The 18,688-nt window shown below is 41.1% G+C and overlaps 2 protein-coding genes and 1 long non-coding RNA gene across 3 annotated transcripts in view; 1 reads left to right on the top strand and 2 right to left on the bottom strand.

Moving 5' to 3' along the window:
• The window catches only part of CUL4A (cullin 4A), a 35,981-nt gene extending 31,517 nt beyond the window's left edge, over positions 1-4,464 (bottom strand). The window contains exons 1-3 of the mRNA XM_042867271.1: positions 4,280-4,464; positions 3,826-3,941; positions 447-550 (exon numbers count right to left, since the gene is read on the bottom strand). Of these exons, the coding sequence (XP_042723205.1) occupies positions 447-550; positions 3,826-3,941; positions 4,280-4,439 (380 nt within the window). The 5' untranslated portion in view covers positions 4,440-4,464. The remainder of the gene's footprint in view (positions 1-446; positions 551-3,825; positions 3,942-4,279) is intronic.
• A 608-nt stretch (positions 4,465-5,072) lies between these two features.
• PCID2 (PCI domain containing 2) lies at positions 5,073-18,591 on the top strand. The gene is made up of 15 exons (XM_042866768.1): positions 5,073-5,158; positions 5,317-5,390; positions 7,414-7,503; positions 8,036-8,109; positions 8,482-8,547; positions 9,078-9,119; positions 9,605-9,659; positions 11,338-11,441; positions 12,159-12,234; positions 12,347-12,488; positions 13,611-13,711; positions 15,624-15,697; positions 15,858-15,983; positions 16,190-16,313; positions 17,630-18,591. The coding sequence occupies exons 2-15, from the start codon at positions 5,355-5,357 to the stop codon at positions 17,717-17,719; spliced, it is 1,200 nt and encodes a 399-aa protein (XP_042722702.1). The 5' UTR covers positions 5,073-5,158; positions 5,317-5,354; the 3' UTR covers positions 17,720-18,591.
• On the bottom strand, positions 13,453-16,957 carry LOC122177396. The gene is made up of 3 exons (XR_006178075.1): positions 15,794-16,957; positions 15,124-15,321; positions 13,453-14,550 (listed from the first exon to the last, which is right to left on the bottom strand). It is a non-coding gene; the product is annotated as an uncharacterized LOC122177396 (long non-coding RNA).
• Positions 18,592-18,688: the final 97 nt, after the last annotated feature.

The raw sequence follows: 18,688 nt of genomic DNA, 5'->3' as shown, positions 1-18,688 counted from the left end.
ATACAGATAGGCTTAAGAACTATTTCACAGAAGACTCCCAGTTGTCTTTTTCTTTAAAAACTAGTTTTTCTTCAACTATTGCTACTGTAAGCATCTCCACCACACACTTGCCACAAAAATCCACACCTGCTGTTAGATATGTGAGGATTTTAGACTCATAGTGCTCCTGAATTTTTCTAGATTAGGTGTAGCACTTGCACTCATAACAAAACAAATACTTGTTTTAATGCTTCATTACCACCATGCCTCTAAATACTAAAATTATTCCCTTGGACAACTCCAGTTGCTCGTGGTCCATCTGAAAGTGTGTCAGTGGTTAACAAAGCACCTCTTTGCACATTTGCAAACACCACCATTATTAAAAACAAACAAACAAAAACCCCACTTACTTAAAAATAATGATTTAAGCGCAAATCTAACAATTTCTTTGCACAGGAAAAGGATATTCCCTGAATTGAAGGATTTGTGCTTTCACGTGATCTTCACAGACTTGCCGCAGTTGTTTGTACAGTGTAGCAGAGACTTTGTAGGAACAGAGGTTTTCAACAGCCTAAAACCAAAAAAGTTAAGAGATGAGATTGAAAAAAAATAAATTAAGTGAACTCACACTTTTGTCCCTGTGTAATTGACATTTTTTCCTCACAAGAAACTCAGGGGAATGCCAAAGAGAAAACGTAGCCTCATTCGATACCACTGCCTATATTTAGATTTTGTTCCAGGCGCGCTTTATTTTAACTTGTGTCCCATATTTCAATAAACTATTTTATTAATAGACCACAGCACCTAAAATGAATCACAATGAAGACAGCCAAACATTCTGCGAGGACTGTGGAGTTTACAGCAGTATTTTTGGCCATTCAGTGCTTCACAGAATGCTATCCAAAGCAGTTAGATGCGATGAGAAAGTCGGCTCATCTCTTTCTTTAACCTCACCTCAGTTTCCTTCCTTTTGTGAGACACTCCTGTATCATATCTAAGAGCACTGCTTCACTCAGACAACTACAAGCGACCCAAGAATCTTTTCCTTTGCTCCCAAAGACTGACAGGGACATATTTTGCTGATGAATTTGCTGACAGCATCAGTGAACTTGGACAAAGTCTTGGAGTTTTCCCAGGGCTTGATCTTTGTTTTTTCTCAAAGTTTACCTTTATGTGTGCATTTTGTTTGAGATGTGACAAGTTACACTTAATGCCAGCACATGTTCTCCATTCTGTTTTACTTTAAGATTACAAAAAGAACTGTGTTAGCATATGAACAGATAAACAGAAAGGTGAAGGGGAAAGTGGCTCTTTGGACAGTGGCACTGGCTTGAAGTATGCTTCAAACCACAGCCTTATCACTGCAGCAATGCCTTCAGGAAGCCCTTTCTGCTTTCCTTTTTTGACTAAGGCAGAGGGGAAAACCAGTAATTTCCTTCTGCATGTTTTGCTTTGTTCAGATTTTTTGCTGCCTCTGAAAAAATCTGATTTGATCTTTATTTATCTTGCACACAATGAGTCTGGGGAAAAAGCTGTAATAATAATTATCACATCTATTATGACATGAGAAAGACAGCACTGTAGGCTCTTCACCTACACAAGCCACGTACAAGTTTCAAATAACCATTTTAATGACTTGCTTTGAGCAGAGTCCTCTGTTTTAGCAAGCTACTTACTGTTGCTTGTACTATTTCCTCTGTCAGTTCCAATATCCTGAGGAGCTTATCTTCCAAAGCATACAAGATGGAAACAAATAGGCATTACGTGACTACTTTTTTGTTTATGCTGTTTTTTAATTTCAGTCTTAGAACAGGTTAAGTGAGGTGACCTCTGCAACAAACAGCAATCACACAACTGTTTGTCAGATATTTGGTTATGCTTTCTAAGACACAGCCCTTTCCTATCCACCCACACAAAAGTCTAGTCAAGATTCAACCCTTTTTTTTTTTCCTTTTACTGCAACAATGTTCTATTCTGTGCCCTCAAGAAGGGCAGCTGCTGCCCCATTTCAACTCATTTAGGATCTTGCTGCAAAGGGAATTTTCTTTTTCCATTATTTTTATCACACACTCCTCACTTGGCAGTTCTTCACACTGCCCCACTTTCTGTATCCCATCAAATATCAGCCACTTCCACCCAGATCCAGGCAATCTACCACCAATCCCAGACATCACTTCTATTTTAGTAGCAAAAATTGGCTGCCACCCTCCCATTGCTCACTGCCTCTGCCAAGCACCTTTGTGCTTTAACCCATGCTGCAACTGCTGCTTGGGAAAGACTATGCTTTGGGTTTCCCACCAGGCCTTGCGATCATTCCTTGTTTTTAACTCCACCACTGTGCCAAATTAAATAAATCAATCAAAAAGTTCAAAGGCAGGCTGGGGTACCGCTGCCTGCCACACTGAGCCCCAGCAGGCTCTCTCTCCTCCTCTCACGATGCCAGATAAAGATGCACAAAAAGGAGCCCTGCCAGTGAGAAGCAGTGCACACGCAGACATTTTCCCCATGGATAGCTCCATGCTCACCAACCGAGAGTTACAGCAATCTGTACATACAGGTCAGGCTGCTAAAAGATGCGAACTTCCTCTTATTCCTTTGGCAGAAGGAATAAGTACGTATGCACGGGCATGTTCACAGCCACCACCCACCATACAGGAATCTTGCTGATTTACATCAATGACTTCCAGACTACTGGGCTGTCCTTGTAACACACACATTTTTACAAACAGGCAAACAGAACAAGCAAAAAGTACAGTTCTCTCTTCACAGCTTATCTGAGATCTCCCTCCTCCTCTACTGCCAAAGCTCAAGTCCGTGCCCTGGCAATTTCATACCCATATTACTATAATCTCATATCTGAGCCTCTGAAAACAAGTTAGGTAACATTCAAAGCATCTGTGTTTTTTCTAGCTGGGCATGAAAATGCAGGATTTCTCAAACACTCAGTTTAAAACCATCAAATGTATTATGTAATTCAGATTCTGCAAACCTGTAAGTATTAGCAGATGTATTTATCAGTCCAGCTTGAAGACAGTAAATTATATTAGGACAATATGCCTTCACACAATGAGCCATTTTGATGCCACACATTACACTCCAACTAATGACATAGAGAAGTCAGGTCAGCTCTCAGACTCACCCTGATTGTTCCCTGCATAGACTCAATACAGACTGCTGCCTTTCTCCTTCCTCACAATCTCTATTTTACGGATGTCATCAAAACTACCGCTGTTGAATATTTAGAAAATTTGGAGTGGGATATTAACATCTTCAATATTGATGTGGCAATGAGATCCACATCTACAGAGAAACACCCACAGAATGCTCACAGTTAATTTCAGCTGCACGGCACAACTTACTGCATCAGTAACGTTTTGTAACAACACAAGCAGTGTGATTCTTTCCTTCCTTCTCCAAAGAGTACTGGCACTGAAGTCTGAGTATTATAACACATACTTTTAATGCTGGCTACTCACAAATGCCAAAGCACATACCAAAAAAGCCATTGTAAAACATGGATGTGCAAAGCCCAGAGAGAGCAAGACCCCATTATTTTCAGGATCTGGAGCGGGCAGAACATTGGGGTGGCTGGATGCCCAGGTGCAGCTCTCAGCACCTCCTGACACAAATTGCTTTTTCATGGGCCCAGACCTCACGGAGCAGCGGAGCTGTGAAGCTGAGGCATAACACTGTGAGCTGTCTAGAAACAAAGCACTGACAGAGTGTTCCGGAGGCGTAACCGACCTTTAACAAATCAAAATACATCCTGCTTGATCCGAAGCCCTGCGAGTCTCAAAGCACTCCGTCCTCCTCGTTACAGCAAAAACAACACCTCGTGGGTCTTACCTGGTAGAGCTCCTCGAGGTTGTATTTAATAGAAGTACTGCTCTGAATGGCTGCCACCGCCTCGTGAAGTTTGCGCCAGGTGTCCTGCGTGTAGTTATCGGGCAGCTTGGGCCTTTCTGCGGGGGAACACGGAGGCGGCTGAGGGCGGCCCGAGGGGCACGGCTCCCCGCAGCCATCTTCCTCCGCTCGGCCCAGGGGCGCTCGCCGGCACAGCCGCGGGGCGGGTCGCGACCCCACGCGACAGGGCAGCGCCTGAACGCGGCCAGGCCCGGGGCCTCCTCCTTCCTGCAGCGGGACCACCCCAACCCCGCGGCCCCACGCGAGGCCCCGGGATGCGGTTACAGGAGCGGCGGCGGGCTCCCCGCGTCGCGGATAAGGCGGAGCGGCCCCCGCGGTAAACAAAGGTGCGGAGAGGCCGGGCCCGGCACCTGCCGCCGCTCGGCCCCGCACCCACCTCTGAAGTTCTTGATGATGAGTTTCTTAGAGGCGGCGGCCGCGCCGCTCCCGCCGCCCCCACCGCGCGTGGCGGCGGCCAGCGAGGCGGGCTTGGTGAGCCCGTTAGTGTGCCCCACCAGGGCCGACAAGTGCGGCTTCTTCTGGGCTTCGTCCGCCATCTCCGCCCCGGGCGCCGTGTCCGGCCGGGGCAAGGCGCTGCGCTGGGCTGGGCCGCCCGGTCCCCGCCTCCGCTCTCCTCCTCCTCCTCCTCCTCCTCCACCGCCCGCCCTCCTTCCCTCCCTCCCCCCCGCTCCGGCCCTGCCTACGGACAGCAGCTCAGCCCTCTCCGAGAGCTTCCCACCGGCTCCCTGGCGGCCCCGTTCACAAGATGGCTCCCGGGGCGGACAGCTGCGGAGCGGAGAAGCTCAGGCAGAGCCTCGGTGCGAGCCTCTTACAAACAACGGCGTGGCGAACTTATTTATTCAGCTTTCTGGACAACAGATTGCTAAGGAGCGCGGCTGTCATCTCCTCGCAACGCGAGCACTGCGGCTCAGAGAACACAACAATCAGCCCCGAGGCGCACAGGTGGTACCGAGCCGCGCAACGAACAGCGCAAACCCCTCCCGCCACCCCACCCACTGAGGTGCATACGCCCGATGCACGTGGTTTATGCCTAACGCGCGGTCTGGCCCCGCCTACTGCTATTTGCCATTGGCTGCCGCGAAAGGCCACGCCTCCCAAGCGGCACTGGGGGCGGGGAAGACGAGAGGCGGCGGCGTCGCTGCTGTGTCACGTGGGATGCTCTGGCCTGTGCTAGCGCCGGAAGTACCTCGGGGACTGCCGGAAGTATCTCCGTGACTACCGGAAGTGCCGCTCTGCGCCGCGCCATGGCTGAGAGGTTGGTCTGTGTCGGGTTTGGGGGTTGTGGAAGAGGTTCGAGTAGAAGCGCGGCGAGAACGGGGACATCCACGTCCCGTCCTACCTGAGCGCGAGGAGGAGGAGGTGTCACTGGGGTGCCAGCGCCTTCCTTTCTCTAAGATTCCGGTTCTTTTGCAGAAGGCGATTTATTTAGGACTCTTGCCCCTTCTATCCCAATGGCACACATCACCATAAATCAGTATTTGCAACAAGTAAGTAAGATTTTATTTATGTATCTATGAACAGTTCGAATATGCGGATTTATTTTTCATTGCAGGAGATTAAAAAAAAAAAAAGCAATCAATTTTGAACGTGAAACGTGGTAAGTATGGCTGCTGTGTGAAACCGTGCATTCAAAGAATTTCTGTCAAGTGTGATCCTTGCTGGTAGAATGTATAGTGTACAGTAAGTCGGATTGTGGCAGCAGCACTGGCCCAGTGAGCAGCCTGGCCCCATGCGCTGTTAACCCCATCTGATCTCAAACCAGGGCACAGAGAGGGTGCATGCAGTGCTAACTCAAGTTATGGCAAAAAAGCTTTTGGATTTTGAGATGCTGGCTAAACACAGTACTGTGAAGAGCAAAAAAACATACAGCCATGCTTTTTGTGGTGATAAAGTTTTGAGAAAAATAAATTTGAGAATGGTTTTCAACACTGAAAAAAATTATTAATATTTTGGTATGTTTGTGACTATATTCAGTCAAGGTAAATGCTTTATCTGCAGGTTTTCAAGTGGACTGTATAGAGGTGCAATCATATATTCAACTCAGAAATCTGATCATGGCTCTACTGGACTTTTATAAGTCCTCTCTTAGCAGAGGTAGATATGTCCTTTGTGTCCCACTAGTTTTATGGTTTTGCTGGTCTCCTTTAATATGTTTGAATAAAAGGTATTAAAAATTAAAATGTTTTGTTACTTTATGTACATTAACTGTATTATATAATTAATGCTCCAGAAGTAATGTCTCCTGTGTTATGATGTTGAACCACAACATCAAAGGCAGATGGTGGTATGGCAGTAGAGGCTGAATCTTCCCACTGATATTCTGTTACGTGTTGTTGCCATGTGACAGATGGCAACAGATGACACTGGTGTCTGATATGGAAGTGCCTATGAAGCAAAGATGTGTCACTGAATTCCTCTGTGTGGAAAAAAATGGCACCCATTGGGATTCTTCGACACTTACTGAATGTTTATGGAGACCAAACAGTGGATGTGAGCACAGTGAGGCAGTGGGTGGTGCATTTCAGTAGTGGCAACAGCAACAGTGGGTCCACTGTTGCTGATTTTTACAAGAGCAAATGAGGGGGTCTTGTTCATCACTGGCAAAAATGCATGACTAATTGTGGTGACTGTGTTGAAAAATAGTGTTTTGTAGCTGAGAATTTGCTCTATCAAACACTGCTATATGATCTCAGTGTATCTGTTGTCATTTCCTTGGAATTAATTAGGAGGCTTTTGCGACCTATACATATGAGGCCCAAGATGATTTCTTTTCAGTCAGTGTGGCCCAGGCAAGACAAAAGGTTGGATGCCCATGGTTTATGGCAGATAGGATGGAGAGACAGGAGAAGGGTCACATGGATATCAGCAACGCTGAACCTTCAACACCGAGCTTTTAGCGTGATGCTCTTGTTGCTTCTTTCTGAACCATCCCATTTCCATCATTGCTATCACCCTGCTCACTTCAGTAATAATCAGTGAAGTCATTTAAACCAGGAAAAACTAAACCAAAACCCAACACCTGCTTAAGCGCTTCCACTTCCACTTAACTTTTTCATGTTAAATATTAAGTTCAAATGAAACACATTTACAAGTCGTGATTCATAACTTTCTAATTCCATCCGTAGCATCACAGTCATACTCAGTCGTACTCAGAGACTGCTTGTACCTTCACATCTTATATTTGCTGCCCGTTACATCCAGCTGGGCAACTGGGATTTTAAAATGCTTCCAGGAATCTTTCACAGCTGTTTTATGGTAATAAATCCATATAAGCTGTTTTGAGGTCCTCTGGTTTGCTTGTATCCTACAAACAAGGAGAAACTGCAATAGCATTCTTTTCATCCTCTCCATTTTTGAAAAACAGATGTATTGAAAATACAATGCTGATTCATTTAGTTTTAAACCTTTCAGACTCAAACTTGAAAAGATTCTGACATGGATGAATGCTGTAAATATGTTCTATGACTGTACCTGGATTTAATTGTATAATGTGCCTGTTTTGTGGGGTAGGTGCAAGAAGCTATTGACAGCAGAGATGGACAGTTTTGTGCAGAATTGGTATCATTTAAACATCCACATGTTGCAAACCCAAGGCTTCAGGTAAGAACTTTTTACTCTGGAAGAATCCTTCTTTGATGGTTTGTTCAGCATTCATTTTTCCTAGCTCTGCATGTGCATTCCTGTCTTCTGAGGATAAGCTTCAGGAATATGCAGGGTCCTCTTCTGGATTTGATTCCCCTTTCTTTTTATAAGAATATTATATATTTGCAGTTTTTTCTTGGGTGGCTTTATGGGTTCCATGTTTTCTGAATAGTCCTGAAGGTCCCCAATGGCCAGGTTTATATTAGTAATGTGGCACAATGCGAGTGAATATGGAGAGCAAAACTTTGGCTAGTAATGGTCAGGTGTTTGTGCTGTATGCATTGCAGGTGCTTTTATGTAAGGCTAGCTATGATCTGACTGTGTACACAGAATTCATAACATTTTCTTACACTAAGTTTGACATATTAATATTATCTATCTATTCTGATAGATAGCAAAGGCATGTATGCATAAGACTGCCATGATAAAATACCTGTCTGATATTTTTGGTGTAGTGGATTTTTCTTCAATTGATTTATTCTATTCTTAGCTTCCATCTCCAGAGGAAAAGTGTCAACAAGTTTTGGAACCACCATATGATGAAATGTTTGCAGCCCACTTAAGGTAAAAATGGACTTAGGAATAGGCAAGTCAGTTAGAAGATGTCCAGCAGGGACAAGGAAGCATATCCCTAAGTTTACTTAGCTATTTTGAAATGGTTATATCTGGAAAACTGCTTAGTTACTCTTATAAGTAGCACTAGGACTATAGGAAATAAAGGCCTTCTCTTTTTTCTCCACATAAAGTATTTTTTTGTGTACCTGTAAGACATCTGTATACGGCAATTGACAGAGCTTTGGTTTCAGTGCTTCCTATTTGGTATTTACTGCATCTCCTTGAACTATAAAGTCTGTACCTGTTAAAAGGCAAAAGAAGAAATATGTGTCTTACATGTGTGATATTTTTGGCTGCACTAATGCACCTTTTCTTTGACAGATGTACTTACGCCGTTGGAAACCATGACTTTATAGAGGCATACAAATGCCAAACTGTTATTGTCCAATATCCTTTTCCATATATGTTGTGTATTGCTTTCAGGTTGACTAGGTTTTCTTGTCTTCATCCCTTTTCAAATCTAATGTGCTGAGGTCTAGTTCCAATTACACTTCAGCTATTTAGATTCTTAAGGAAATCTAGGTATGCTCTTTTTGGCTTTCTGTAGGACTAAGAAGGAACCAGTCTCCTGCCTCAAAACCAAAAAGTAATTTCTCACAGAGAGCAGGCGTACCTGAATCATTAATATACATCCCAGTTTCTACTTGGATGAAGGGAAAGATAATTCTAAAGAAAGCTGAAGGTTCATCTCTAAGTTTCTCTAAGAGAAACAGTGTTTCTCATTGCTGCCACAGTACCAAAAGTGTGTGGCTGTGCTTTTGTTCTTCCCTTCTGGGTCTTTGTATCTTCTCTCCTTGTTTCCTTCCTGCTTTGTTGGTTTCTGCTCTTTCATGTAACACGTTGTACCACATAACATCTCTGTTTTTTAAAGTCTGTGCTATGTTTCATAGCATTTTAAATTCTCCTAAACGCAATACATCTTTCCTGCGAGCATTTCAGGCACATAAAGAAGAAAATTGGTGAGTATATCATAGTCTAACTTAAAAACTAGACTCCCATCTTTCATCAGTATATAATATTGTAGCCATAATTTCAGTTTGCTATAAATTTTTATCTCCAGCAATACTTAAATGCCACCTAATAGTTTTTGCTGCCCGTTTGAGTTTTTAGATCCAAAACTGTGAAAACTATATGTACATCTATGTTTAATTATATACAATGTCTGTAAACAAATATATTAAGGATTTGTTGAAGGTGAGATAGCCTTTCTGTTGCTTTATTTTTTTAAAGCCTTTAAAGCTGAATTTAAAAAGTTGTCTGAATTAATTGCTTTGGTGTAGGACTTCAAAGACACTGAGTTCTTGAAGGCTTCTCCTTTTAAAGAGATTCATCTTTTAAGTAAAAGTTCCTATATATTTTTACAGTTTTATGACCAGCTAGGAAGAAAAAAGTGTCTTATTGCATGATTTGTACATAGCACTTACACTTTGTCTAACTTTTCCAGGGCTTTACCTATTATGTATGCTGTAGCCCTTGATCTTCGAATTTTTGCTAATAACGTAAGTAAAACAACCTTAGTACTTTAACCTGTTGGGATTTTCTATGTTGGAAATGTTTGAGACTTGATTACAAAGCCTAATTTTGCTCATTAGTGTTCAATTTGTTAAGATTTTGTTAGTGCACTAAATTTGTCCTGTCCTATCGTAGAATTAGTTTGCTCACTCTACCACTTGAATGACAGAGTTTCTGGGCACCTGCATGCAACTCACAGTTTAAACCTATAAAGCAATTAAGTACGGTCATAGAAGAGTATGATGGCACAGCTTCTTATTTCCATGTGTTATTCTTGCAAGCTGAGTCTTTGAAGGGATAGGGATACACAAGACAACTAAGCTTGTCTAACTACACACCGTATCTGAACATGTGAAGTTTCTGCCTTGTTTCCCTCTTCCATCTGTGTATGTTGCTTTTGATGCTCATTGGAGCCCTTGCTGAGTCTACAGCTCCTGTCAAGCAAAAGAAAAACAGCCCCAAAGCCAAAAAAAACCAAGCTTATATTATTTTTCCTCAGGTTAGTGAATTGGAGTAGCTAGCATCTGTGGAGAAATTCTTGACCCAAGATTGAGCAGCTGGGATGGGCAGATGACTTTGCTTCTGGTCACTTGACCTGAAGCAATGAAATTAGGAGTTCAAGCTACAAGAGAGTTTGTCAATATGCAGTATTTCCAGTGGTTGTCCATTTGATGCTTCTTGTGCCTAGGAAGCCACAAAACTTCATGCTTTCCATACTTGCGCAGAGAAGGCTTTGCGTGTGTTTGTGTGTCTGGTCTATAGCAAGTCTCAATTCTCAATCTGAACAAGGCAAGTTTGTTGGTTTGAGATGCACAAGAAAGGAAGAAGATAGGGTCAGTTATACTAGAAGTGTTAGAATGCTGTCTTCTGATGCCCATGTGTTCAAAAGATGTGGGTACAGAGAAGACTTTTACAGCAGCAGTTACATTCCTATTTCTTGTCCTTACATTGCAGCTAGTGAGAAAGCACACATTGGAGTAAAACTTTTTGGGAGGAACATAGCAAATACCTACTTACTGGGTTTTTTCCCCCTCTTCTTTGTTGTTTTATTTCTGCATTAACTAGTGCATGGTTCTTTCCCACTTTATATAAAGTAATTTTCACTTGCTCTGTAGTGTACGTGTTCCTTTCTTTTGAAAATGTGGGGCTATAGCAGTGTGTACTTCTAGCAGAAAATGTTGGGTATGTTTTAGAACTAAAATCTAGTCCTTGGAGCTGTTGAGAGAAGCTGAATTATGAATTCTAAAACTCAGTTTCCGTAACTGAGGAATTAACTTTTGTTTGTTCAAAGACATTATTTTAGCTCAGGTCTTGTTCTTTGGAAACTTGACTGGGAGTGTTAATCCTCTAACTCAGCTATAACGGATCCTGAATTTAGGCTTCTGAGAGCTGCATTAATCTTAGTGTTGCTGAAGGCCAGTGCTATTTTCAATGTTCTGACTGGCCCTGCTGTGCATTAAGTTTGGTACAGGGTGTTCAGGAACTTCTCCAAGTGTTTTGTTCTGTTTTGTTTTCAGTCCTGTCAGCATGACTACTCTCATGATTTAGGCAATAGTAGGCATGTCAAATGTATTGTTAAAATGTGGTATTAGGGAACTAAATTGTTTACAAACCCAGTGTATTAGAACATAGAATTTTGTGCTGTTTCTTGCTATGTAATTATAGGCAGATCAACAGCTGGTAAAGAAGGGGAAAAGCAAAGTTGGCGACATGCTAGAAAAAGCAGCAGAACTGCTGATGAGCTGTTTTCGAGTCTGTGCCAGTGACACGTAAGTGGAAGATGCTCTGTAAAACTTGCATGATTATGTTATTAAGAGCTTATATAAAAGTTTTCTCTGCTTAATAAGACTGTATCTGGATAAGAACAAACACTTCTGAGGCTTATTTCCTCTCATGTATAGTCTGCCTTGACTATCAACTGCAGCTGGAGGTTAAACCTTGAAGGTTTAACCTTCCTAAAAGGTGATGTTGGGTGGGACTGACCCTGTCAGGGAATATTATTAACCCTTCTGTACACTTTTTAGCTATGAAGTTTACTTCAGTCTGGTTAGACTGGGGATGGGTGACTCTTTGGTTTACTGTCTTGGTGATTTTAAGGCTTCCCAAGTGGATAAAATGCTTTTATTCCCCATCAATCTTTCTTTCACCTTGAATATTACCAGCAACTGGTATGCTGGTGTATGCAGACTATAGTGAGGACCCTGCTGCAAGTGAGTAATACTCTGCATGATATCTCTCATTGCAATGAGAAGAAAAGCAGCAGCGCTATTTAAAATTTAAGATTTGAGACATTCCATTTAGAGAGTGCTGTCATGTTTTAAGGCAAGGAGTTGGCTTTTATTTTCAGATTTCTATCCTAAAAACCATCCATGAAATATTTATCTAGGGATGGAATTTACTACACAAAAAAAAGGAAGTAATTATTTTACTACAGTGTTCAGTACTAACAGTTTGTTTGTTTGTTTGTTTTTCTATTCTTATGACAGTCGAGCAGGCATTGAAGATTCCAAAAAGTGGGGCATGTTGTTTCTCGTGAATCAGCTGTTCAAAATTTATTTTAAGGTAGGGCTTAAGTCTGGTAAGCTGCTTTGTATTTCATACTCTTAAGTCAAACTCACTCTTTTTAACATGATGTTGCATATCTGCATTCAATGTGGTTAATTTTATTTAACAGATCAATAAGCTCCATCTATGTAAACCCTTAATTAGAGCAATTGACAGTTCAAACCTGAAGGATGAATATAGCATGGCACAGCGAGTTACATACCGATACTACGTTGGACGCAAAGCCATGTTTGACAGCGACTTTAAGCAAGGTACTGTGTGCCAGTAGGACACATTTAAACTCTTGCTGCTTGGTGTGAACTCTGGCATGTGTGTGTGCAGTTCCAAATGTGTGCAGAAGATTCAGTTGTATTCATGATGAGCAAAGGATAGTCATGCTGAAAGATCCACAGGCTGAGTCTGATTGGAGATGAGGTTACATAACACTTCTATTTCTAGCATATGCCAGCTTTAAAATACTTGTTTCTGTGAAGTTCCCTGTACTCTAATGCATTGTGTGCATGCTTATTAGAACAGTTATTCCCTGTACTAGCATCCATAGGTTTGGAATAGGTTTGTAAAAGGTTTCACAAAGGAGGCTTTGCAGTTGTCTTGTCCTCTTGAAGTTACTCCGTGCTGTGTAGGATATCTTCAGCAAACTGTGCTGTGGAATGCATTCTCAATGCATTGATTTTTTGGAGACCATATTTCTGAGATTTGTCATTCACAAATGCTTTTAGAGCTGAGACATAAACCTTTAATTACAAATGTGAGTCTCTGTCCAAATAGCCCATTACTTCAAAGGGAGAAACTACTATTAGCCAGTTTTGTGACTCCTAAGAAGCATCTTCTGACCGTCAGGCCTGTCATTTTTTTTTCTAAGAGAAGAATGATGGAAAAGTTTTCATACTGTAATACTGTGTGATATCACTGACATATTTCTGCAGCTCAGCAGGTGTGTGCACCACGTGCAGCTTACATCCCCAGAAGAACCTAATTTGTGCATTTAAAAAATACCTGTTCTGCTTCATCAGTGCTTCGTGAAATTTTACTCTTCGGTAGTAAATAAAAAAAAGAAGAAAGAAGAAAATTGTTAACTGAGCTGAGCATTTCAGTACTGTTTGTAACTCTTACATCTGACATCTGGTTATTGACAGCTTTTCTTTTCTGAAGGAGAACTTGTTTTTCTTGTAATACTTTGTCTTTTGTGTGATTCACCAATAATTCTTACGTGTTTCTTAATGTATTTTGATTGGTGTGGGTTTTTTTTGGATATCATTTCAAATATCATAGATTCAAGCTAGAAATGGACATTGAGCACAGAATTGGGTTATGGTTTTGATCAGTCTTAGTTCTTGACTATTTACTATCATTGCTTTTATTTGTGTCTGCAGCTGAAGAGTATCTGTCATTTGCATTTGAGCACTGTCACCGTTCAAGCCAGAAAAATAAAAGAATGATTTTGATCTACCTGCTGCCAGTAAAAATGTTGTTGGTGAGTAGATGTTATTCCTGCAAATTGTTTTTCAGGAGGCAAATAAGCAAACTGAAACTCAGCATGGTTCTTAATTTTCTTTCTTTTCCCTTACTGGCATGCAGAGGTTATTTGTGCCTGACCTCCGTATGCACCAGAACATGCAGATGTTGTACAAATAAGGACAGAAAATGTTGAATTGTAATTTACAGCAAAGTAGGAAAGAAGGAAGTAAAGCTGCTTTTTGTCCCCCCTGCCTTATTCTGCCCCTCTGAAAGGTGGAACTTGAGGTTACTGCTATAAGAAAAATAAGTGCTTCTCTAGAGAGCTCAAAGTTAACTTGGCATGTACCAGAGTGCCTTCATGGTGACAACTGTGCACTGGCATCCAGGGTATGTCTGGATTCACTGGTACAAATCTGTGCTGCTTTCACCTGGCAAAGGGAAGGAGCATGTGCAAATAAATGGTTGGAGACTGCTATGGTGGGTTTACCACAGGAAAGTGGTCTTTGTTTTTATAATCGCACCTTGTGCATTATTTATCAGTTTAAGGCATGTCAGCTGGTTTCCATTTGTTCTCTTCATCTTGTTGCTGAAGGAATTATGTCTGCTTCTTGTTCCTGTCCTTTCTGTGTTCTGTGCTGGCATTTGTCTTCCTTGAGTGGGGTTGTACAAGCTATTAATTCAGTGTAACTAAGGAGCCAAGGACTAGATTCTAGAGTGTTTGCCACTCCCTTTTACCAAATTTCTCACAGAGAATGTTCTTATCATCCAGTTCTGAGAGTTCCCGTCTTCCACGTTTATCCCAGCAAAATGAATCCTGACCATTCTCGCTTACTCCCTGTGCTCCCTTTTCAGTCCCTTGTGGTATCAAAAAGCAAAAAAGACAGGAATCACATGTAAGGGGGGAACATGGTGGGTATGATAATTGGCTTCTGTTTTTCAATTTTGTTCATTGTCTTTCTTAGTGGTTATTTTCAGATCAGACAGTGGTAGAGTTGATTAAAGGAAACTAACAGACCTTAAGCCTTCCTTAAACTTGTGGACCCTTTAGTGCGTGAGATTATGGTAGCTTTTCTGAACAGTTCAAGAGGCACTAAAGAATCTATATAAAGGTCATTGTTTTTACAGTTGCTTTTTAAAATCACAATCCAAACGTTAACACTGCCCTTAGAACTACAAAAATAGCTTGGGTATTTGTTTTTTGGGGGTTCGGTGCTTTTTTTCTTTTCATTCCTAGCAGCTTTTAGTAAACATGCAGCTGAGTTCTGCTCTTGACTAATCCTCCAGCCAGGAAAGGAATTAGCAACGGCACCATGTAATGGTAACTAAATTTAAATTCTGACCAAGTTGGTATGCAATCTGATCTCTGCTCTGCAAAGGGAAGAAACAAAACAAAGTTTCTGTTTGGTACTGTGCCTAATTTTGTCTTACCTGATCGAACGATGAGAATTAAATCCGTTTCATTCAACTTTCTTCTCTTTCTCTTGACATTTTAATGGCCATACGGAGGCACAGTGAAGAAATAAGCTGGGAGACTGAGCTAACACGTGGCAGTGTTGAAGCACTTCTTGTGTTGTTAGTAATGCCTGGGATTCCCACAGTTCTTCTGCTCGCAAATAGATCATAAAACTGCAACACAAAATTTGGACTTGCCTAAGCCTCATGTCACATGATCTTGATGTTTCCTAACACTCAGAAATATCAAGAGCCTGCCTAAACCATGATAAATAATTATTGTGAGCTGAGTTGCAGGAAGTTTGACAGGGCAAGAGGATGTCTTACAAATACTTTCATTTAACATTTGTTCTGTAGCAAACCAGAAAAGAAGGTAGTCAAACACTTGTCTGTTTCTCTGAAAAATGCTTTTATAGATTACATTTTAAATGAGCTTGACTTTATCCTGGAAAACTTGGAAACCTTTTATTTTTCAGGGCCATATGCCAACTGTTCAGCTCTTAAAAAAGTACGACCTTATGCAGTTTGCTGAAGTAACAAAGGCTGTGAGGTATGCAATTATTTTATTACGTTGTGTAGTAGTTCAAAAAGCTTTAAAGAATTTTATTTGGAATGATTGAGGAAGGCAGAGGAAGGATATTCCTACCAAGTCATACACTTCCTTTTCTTGATGAGACCTTCTCATGTGTTCATTTCTTCCATCCTTCTAGTGAAGGCAATCTTCTCCTACTGAATGAAGCTCTGACCAAGCATGAGACCTTCTTCATTCGATGTGGAATCTTTCTTATCCTCGAGAAGCTGAAAATCATCACATACAGAAATCTCTTTAAGAAAGTGTAAGCATAACAAAAGCTACATTTTTCTAAAAGCAGACTTAATGTGGTTTCACCTAGGACTGAGATAGAGATGTAATGCTCTTCAACTCTCTCAAGGAATGCAGAATTCCTGTTAAAGTGAATCTGTAGTAGAATGTCTGTTTTACTATGAACCAGAGTTCTAAGTGATTGTTTCTCAGTAACAGATTTTCTGTTGTTTCTTGCAGATATTTACTACTCAAAACACATCAGTTATCTCTAGATGCCTTTCTTTTTGCTCTGAAATTCATGCAAGTAGATGATGTTGACATTGACGAAGTCCAGTGCATTTTAGCTAATCTTATATATATGGTATGTGCTTCCTGCTTCTTTTTGAGTCCTTCCAGACTGAGTAAAAAGCATTAGGCAGAGATTATAAGTTTGTTACAGAAATATATCAGTAATCCCATCTTTTCTTGTGTGTGAAAGTTGATTTGTTTGTGCCTGAAGTGCAAATGTTTTCATTTGCCCTGGGAAATTTCTCTACTTCCTACTTCTGCAGGAATCAGTTAAAATTGCAGTTGAGTATGCATTACAAGTTCAGTACTGACTTTTCTAAATAATGTATAAATATTTGTTTCAAAATGCAAAAATTACATCTAGTACCAGGAAGGGATTTGTTTTTCTGCATTTGAAGTAGGAGACTGTTGACATTCCAACATCACAAGAACTACATTTCCTTGTTTCTCGTTTTGTCTTTTACTCTAAATGGGTCTTCAGTACTTATGAACAAGGTACAAGCTTGAAGTCAGTAGTTTCCTAATAAATCAGAAGTTTTGGAGCAGCATTGTAGTGCCAGCAAGAAAATGAACTACTTCTCCTGGATAAGAAAAGGCTCAGGAGAGATCTGATAACAGCTTTCTAGTACTTGAAGGGAACTAATAAGTGGAGGCAAATCAACGTTGTGCACAGTCTGGTAGTGATAGAACAAGGGACAATGCTTTTAAATTAGAAGAGGAGAGATTTAGATTATATGTCATAGGGAAATTTTTCACTGAGAGGGTGGTGGGGTGCTGCAGCAGGCTGCCCAGAGAAGCTGTGGCAGCCCCATCCCTAGAGGTGTTCAAGGCTGGGTTGGATTGGGTCCTGGGCAGCCTGGTCTAGTGGTTGGAAACCCTGCTCACAGCAGGAGGCTGGAACTAGGTGATCTTTGAGGCCCTTTCCAACCAAAACCATTCTATGATTCTTTGATTCTGAAAGAGATTATTTGGTATCTGCTTAGAGTAGCGGAGGGGGGGATAAGGTGACTGGAAGACTTCTTTCAGTGCTACATGTCTGAAAAGGAAGAATTTATTTTTTTAACTTAAAATAGTGATTAATTAAAATCCCAATTTTAATAGAAATTATTAGAAACTTCTCCTGAGGTCTTATCTCTTCAAGGGAATGTAAGCAAATCAGTAGGGTCCCTGGCAGCAGGCAATCCAAGAGCAGCATTAGTAGTACACAAGCCTGGATATGGTACCAACTTTCTGCTTGCTGTTTGATGTGACCCACTTACATAAATTGGGTCCTTACAAATGCTTAGTGCGGTGGTGATTGAGTGTGTACACATAGCTTTGATTTAGTCTAGCAACAGCTGAGGTATCACCAGCTTCCAGTGCTAACACTGTGTTTTCTTCTCCTGACAGGGTCATATTAAAGGCTATATATCTCATCAGCATCAAAAACTTGTGGTCAGTAAGCAGAACCCATTTCCTCCTCTGTCAACGGTGTGTTGAGTATTGTGTCTTACCCATGCTAGAACAGATATGCAACTTGCCCAGTGGAGCTGCTCCTCATCAGCCAGAGAACATTATAAATACCTGGTTCATATCCAAGGCTGGAATACCAGGAACTGTGTGTGGCTCCTTTCCCAGAATGACCAAGGCTGTTGGTGTAACAAAATGCATCAACTACTTTTCAGTGGTGGTTTCTGAAGGTTTCCTAGATCATTAAAAGTATCTCCTGAGGAAATAAAAGCAAAGTGTTCCAAAGATCTTCCAGAGTACTGAAAAGCTTTTACGAAGTACTTCATGTTACTATTTCTACTTTTATCCTTTGGAAAATAAATGAATTACATGTGGTAATCCATTATTCAGAGTGGAAGTAATATTTTCTTTTATGATACCCATTTTCTAAATCTCTTCAATAATTTTGCTGGCCTTGAGTATGCTCTTCAAGCCTTCTATAAGAAGCAGAGAAGTTGCTCTTGACACCAAAAGCTTTTCTATGTCATTGATACATAGAAGTCAAAGTACATGTGGGATGTTTGCCTGTAAGTACTCAGGGATAGGTTTGTTTTGTTTTGTTTTAAATTCCTTTAATGTTTTGTTTAAAATTTATTGTGATGAACAAAAGAATGCATCTAAGTAACTTACCTTACCCATGTTCTGTTTTATTCTGCTTCCGGGGAAGAGATTGCCACTGGGGCCAATATTTTAAGTGTTTCTTCTATTGTGTGTTTGTTCTGTTCTATTTTTTCTTTTTTGGAAGTAGGAAGGAGGAGGGGTACAGTGTACCTGTTGGTTATGAGGCGATAGTTCTGGGGTTTTGTTTTGGGTTTTTTTGTTTGTTTGTTTTTAAAAAGAAAATAAAACATTTTTCCCCCCTCTTTGACAGTCTGATTTTATTTTACTCACTAACTGAAGTAGACATGAAGTAGACATAATTCCTATGGCAAAACACAGCTACCAAGAAAAAGTTTCAGC

The sequence above is a fragment of the Lagopus leucura genome, unplaced genomic scaffold (assembly GCF_019238085.1).
Source record: "Lagopus leucura isolate 7727_CA_CO unplaced genomic scaffold, USGS_WTPT01 Super-Scaffold_100001, whole genome shotgun sequence".
Taxonomy (NCBI): Eukaryota; Metazoa; Chordata; class Aves; order Galliformes; family Phasianidae; genus Lagopus; species Lagopus leucura.
The sequence above is the reverse complement of the archived record's forward strand: the minus strand, read 5'-3'. Positions and strand labels throughout refer to the sequence as shown.